Raw genomic sequence first — 5,390 nt, 5'->3', positions numbered from 1 at the left:
GAGTGCTCTCACGAGGCATTGCTGGTCACCCATCAACATATCTCTGGGTGTGTGCACATAAATATTTGTTTGTCTGTGTGGGAATGAGCTGCTGGCTCTAGTAGGGTCATCCCAGAAGAGATTTGACTCCAAGTTCTCAGTGAAATGGGAATTGTTTACCAGCTTCCCCACTCTGGTTTGAGAGTGGACCAGGACTGACTTAAAACTTTAATAAAATAATCCCATGACCAATGGAACAAAATAGTTAAATGAGAAGCAAAACTTGCCTGAGTATCCTCCAGTGTTTAGTGAGCTGCTTTAGGACCTGTTATGGCCTTTAATTTACTGTGGCAGGAATTTGTATGATTTTCTTTGACCTGCCTTCCTAACAACTGAAAATATGAGAAGTCTTTACAGTTGTCAGATTTGGCTGAAGCAGGCCAACAGCTGTCTGTGTTAGGGGAAAGCTAATGGTGCAGTAACAAAAAAATAAACTTAATTTCCTGCTTGAAATGGTACGAGGTGTAGGATAAATGAATGCATTACAGGATGGCAACATTTGCATCTTTCTTTCTTCCCCTGAGCTAAAATTTATTTCTTTTACATCTCTGTGAATGTGAGAGTGTAGGAAAAAACAGCAGCACTCAAAATGGGCAGAGAAATTATTGCAGAGAAGAAACGTAGTCCATCCAGAATGTCCCTGAAATGGTTCAGTTGATGAGTTAGAAGCAATATCCCTGGTTTTATTGATACCCCAGTGCCTGCTTTGCGTGCCTCCCTTTATCTCTTTGGTGTGTAGGCTTCATCCTGAGAATTTCCCAATTGACTTTGCTTCAGGCTGTTAACCACAGCAAAGTTCACTGTGATTATGAAAATGGTTGCTTTTAATGTACATGTAGTAATTTTATTATTAATGCAAATTTCTTTTAATGGGTATGCTACATGTTTCTTTCATCTCTGGGGTTTTCCCTGGCTTCTGTCATCCTGCTCTCAGAGTCAACCAAGTGATGCAATTAAGGAAATAAAACTTGTTTGTTTATTGCTGTAGCTTTTAAATGACTTCTTTTTCCTTTGCAGGGAATTCACTGTTGAAACTGAAGGGAAAACTTTTCTATTAACAAAGGACATGGTTACTGTGAAGAGATTTCAGAAAACATTACATGGTAAATTTGATTCTTTGTTGTTTGATCATCATCAGGATACACTTTGAGTGTGAACTTTATTGGTAGCATTGTCCTGTTAATATTGTAAGACAGCATAGGAAAAATGCCAAATGTAATTTCCTTGAAATTTAAGAGTAGGAAGGCTTTTGAAAAGTCAGTGACTGCATCTCCACAGAACTTTTGTCCTGATACAGGAAAAGGGGGCTAGAAGGAAACTTTCCCAAATACATGGATTTAGTTCCTCAGAGGAGCCAGAGAAAGGGCCCTGAGTTGTTTTCTACAGCCTAAATATGTCCTGTACATGAGCTAAGGCCAAATCTCTATTTCAGGTATTTGTATTTAGAGCAGAAATGTTTAATCTTTTATTCCATGTACTGAGCAAAAGGAGAGCGTCAGCAATCACATCTTTTTCTTGTCTAAACACATTTTTAATGGTGATGTGTGTTATTTTGTGTTCCAGTGGAAGAAATCATCCCAAATGTCATTGAGCCCTCGTTTGGCATTGGAAGGATCATGTACACAGTGTTCGAGCACACATTCCGCATCCGGGAAGGAGACGAGCAGAGAACGGTGAGTGCTGGGCCAGCTGCAGGCACCTGCCCTCCCCTGGCATCCAGGGAAAGGGCTAAAACAGCACTGCACAATGCCCAGCAGAGAGGGGAAAGCTAGTTGGGGTGTGGATTGCCTGATTTGCCAGAGTGTTGTGGTGTTGTGAAGGTCCCCAGGACGAGGTGAGAGATGAGAATTTGACTCCGAGTTCTCAGAAGGCTGATCTGTTATTTTATGATATGATATGATATGATATGATATGATATGATATACTAAAACTATACTAAACTATAGAGAAAGGATACAGACAGAAGGCTAGGAAAGAATGATAATGCAAACCTGTGACACACACAGAGAGTCTGACACAGCTGGCTGTGATTGGCCATTAATTAAAAACAATTCACATGCTGGGTAAGCAATTCTCTAAATCACAATCTCTCAGCAAAACATGGAGAAGCTGGGGCTTCTCATCTTGCCAGGAGAAGAAATCCTGGTGAAGGGATTTTTCATAAAATATCACCGTGACACCAGAGTACTTTTCATTTTTACATGAGAGCATTCTGCTCATGTATGCATGAGGCTCTTGCTGGATTCCTGGCAAGGGGGTGAGAAACTCCTCCTTCTGGATCCACACTTGACAGTGTTCCATTGCTCAGAGGAAGGCATATCTTCAGTGCTTAATTTCCTTTCTTGCTGCTGCTTTTCCTGGAATCATACTTCTGTGCAGCAGTGTGGACAATTGCTCAGTCCCCTGTGAAATTCAGCCTTTTCTGGTTCTGGACACCCCTAAAACCTTGGCCTGAAGCTTTGTTGTAGCAGGGACCAGAGGAAAGTGTGTGTTTCAAACAGAGCTTCCTCCAGCCAGTGCCCAGGTGTGGTGCTCTGTGCCATTGCTGGTGGCACATGACAAGCTGGCTGGATATTTGGTGCTGCTTCCTGCTTATTGTACCTGGCTCCTGGACTGTGTTCATAAAAAAGAAATATAACATTAAAAAGTGCTTTTTTGTGTCTCTGGGTGCCACAGGATGTGGTACTTTTATGACTGAGGGAACAAGGTTCAGGAACCCAGAGTTAGGACATAGCTCACTTTGAATCCCAAACTGCTCCTGAAGTATAAAATACTGGGTTTACCTTCCTTCTAGTACCCATTTAGCCTGGACTGCTTTATATTGTGGTACATCTCACATGCATTGCTTCTGTCCCTTTTATACCTTGCCAGGAAAGATTTTACTATTTTTTCCTCACTTCTGGCACATTTTTATTTTCTGAGGGTGTCTGTGAAGGGTTCTAAAAACCTTTTTGCTGCACATGCTCCATGTGTGTGGAGTCTCAAACAGGAAGTTTGGTTTAGACTGTGGCTAAGACTAAATCTCCTGGAAAGACACCTCCACCTTTAATTTTTCTGTAATTCAGATGAGGTTACATTTCTTTAGGAGGGCTCTAATAGGACCTATTCTGGTGGGAGGTAACATTTACCTGTCAGGAGATAAGGGAGAATGGAGGCTGAAGAAAACCAGTCCTGCTCCAGTGGTGAGAGATGTCACTGCTGATGTCCTAGAGTGGGCCAGAGACTCCCCTGGAACACTCACCTTACCTCAGTCAGAGCTTATTCTCACCTCCTAAGAGTCTGATCTGACCACTAAACTTGTATTTATTGACTTGTGCTTTTCCTTTTTTCCACAGTACTTCAGCTTCCCAGCTGTTGTAGCGCCGTTCAAGTGCTCCGTTCTTCCTCTGAGCCAGAATCAGGAATTCATGCCTTTTGTCAAGGAATTATGTAAGTGTGTTAAGCACTTTGGGGCTGATGGGGCTGTACACTGGGAAGGGAGAGCTCTCAAAATAGCATGGGGATCATGTGGCTCTCCAAAGTGCACAGGGAGAGTTGCTGACCTGAACCAGCTGAATATCCACAAGCTTTGGGTATCCATCAAACTCTTCAGCTATGCTCAAAAACCCCACCACCATGACCATCCCTGTGTTGGTTTGGAGTGTAAAAGACATTGCTTTTTTTCCTTTTGTGTCAAAAATAAATCTTCCCCACTGCTTAGGAGAAGCTGGAGCAGTGGGGGTTTTGTAATTAAAGTTTGCTTCGCTCCTATTGGCCACCTAATTTATTGAGTCTGTCCCAGAGCTGCTGAGCCTGCAACCATCCTGTCAAAGTGCCCACTGGTAGTGGGCATCATGGGCAAAGATGGGGGCCATAAAACTGAACAGAGGAAGGGTAGGAACAGGGGTTGCATGTCAGACAGTGCCTTTTGCTGTCAGCACCAGTTCTGCCTGGGACTTGGTCTCCCTGCTCTGCATGTGCCCTGCATACTGAGGCTGGGGGTTGGTGTTAAAGCAGAGTCATGGCATTGATGACAAGGGGAAAAACTTGGTGACTTTGCTCTTGGGGTGAGAGTTGTGGTGCAATGTGGAGAGCTGGGAGAGCAGGGTGGGTTTGACCCTGTGGTCCTACAAAGAATGGAACACTGGATGTTCTGTCAGAGTGAAATTGGGACTCTGAGATGCTGCTTGCACCTGGGACAGGCAGTGCCTCATGGGGTGATGGCTAGAGAGGCTGACCTGGAACAGAGGCTAGAGAGTGTTAAAAGATAAAGTAGGGATTTATTAAAAGGCCTTTAAAGGATACACTTTGGGCAGCACAAGAGCCTGGCCATGGCTCTACCCAGGATGGACTCAAGATGGATGCAAGATGGGTGCTGGGTCACGAGTTTTCACACTTTTTATAAGTTTTGGTCCGTTTCCTTGTTGGGGTTGATTGTCCAATTACAGCTTCAGGTTATGCAGTCCCATCTTCCCAGATTGCTCTCCTCAATTCACTGTTGTTTGTACATTTTGGGCTTGAAGTTGCAACGGTGTCCTTGGTTCTGGGGCTGGAAAAGGATTGTTTTGTCCAACTGAACTGTGAGGAGAACTTGCTAACACTTTATATGAAGTTGAGAGTCACACCCTAAGGCAGTACAGAATCTGGAAAATACAAAAGCTGAAACTTAAAGCATCAGGGGTACAGGGAGCCTGTGCTGGGGCCGTGTAACAATCCCTGCTCTGCTCCCTGCAGCCGAAGCACTGACCAGGACTGGGATCTCCCACAAGGTGGATGATGCAGCGGGGTCCATCGGCCGGCGCTACGCCCGCACGGACGAGATCGGCGTGGCCTTCGGCATCACCATCGACTTCGACACCGTGAACCGCACCCCGCACACGGCCACGCTGCGCGACCGCGACTCCATGCGCCAGATCCGCGCCGAGGTGAGCCGGGGCACGACTCACACTGCTCACACTGCATACAGCTCATACAGCTCTCACAGCTCACCCAGCTCACAGGGCTCACAATGCTCACACTGCTCCCAGAATTCACAGAGCTCACAGGGCTCACACAGCTCACAGAGCTCAGACTGCTCACACGGCTCACAGAGCTCACAGAGCTCTCACACAGCTCTCACAGAGCTTGCACAGCTCACATGGCTCACAGAGCTCACAGAACTCACTGAACTCCTCACACAGCTCACACAGCTCACAGAATCACTGGGTTTGAAGAGGCTGTCAAGATCATTGAGTCCAACCCAGCCCTAACACCTCAACTCAACCCTGGCACCCAGTGCCACATCCAGGCTTTGTTAAACACACCCAGGGATGGGGACTCCACCACCTCCCCGGGCAGCCATTCCAGAACTTTATCACTCTTTCTGTAAAAAA

At 45.5% G+C, this 5,390-nt stretch overlaps 1 protein-coding gene across 1 annotated transcript in view; it reads left to right on the top strand.

Moving 5' to 3' along the window:
* Positions 1 to 5,390, top strand: part of GARS1 (glycyl-tRNA synthetase 1) — a 21,287-nt gene that overhangs the window by 13,951 nt on the left and 1,946 nt on the right. Inside the window, exons 12-15 of the mRNA XM_031059741.1 lie at positions 1,057 to 1,142; positions 1,603 to 1,712; positions 3,375 to 3,468; positions 4,753 to 4,943. Of these exons, the coding sequence (XP_030915601.1) occupies positions 1,057 to 1,142; positions 1,603 to 1,712; positions 3,375 to 3,468; positions 4,753 to 4,943 (481 nt within the window). The remainder of the gene's footprint in view (positions 1 to 1,056; positions 1,143 to 1,602; positions 1,713 to 3,374; positions 3,469 to 4,752; positions 4,944 to 5,390) is intronic.

The sequence above is a fragment of the Geospiza fortis genome, unplaced genomic scaffold (assembly GCF_000277835.1).
Source record: "Geospiza fortis unplaced genomic scaffold, GeoFor_1.0 scaffold182, whole genome shotgun sequence".
NCBI lineage: Eukaryota > Metazoa > Chordata > Aves > Passeriformes > Thraupidae > Geospiza > Geospiza fortis.
Note: the sequence above shows the minus strand (reverse complement) of the source record. Positions and strands in the feature narration are given on the sequence as shown.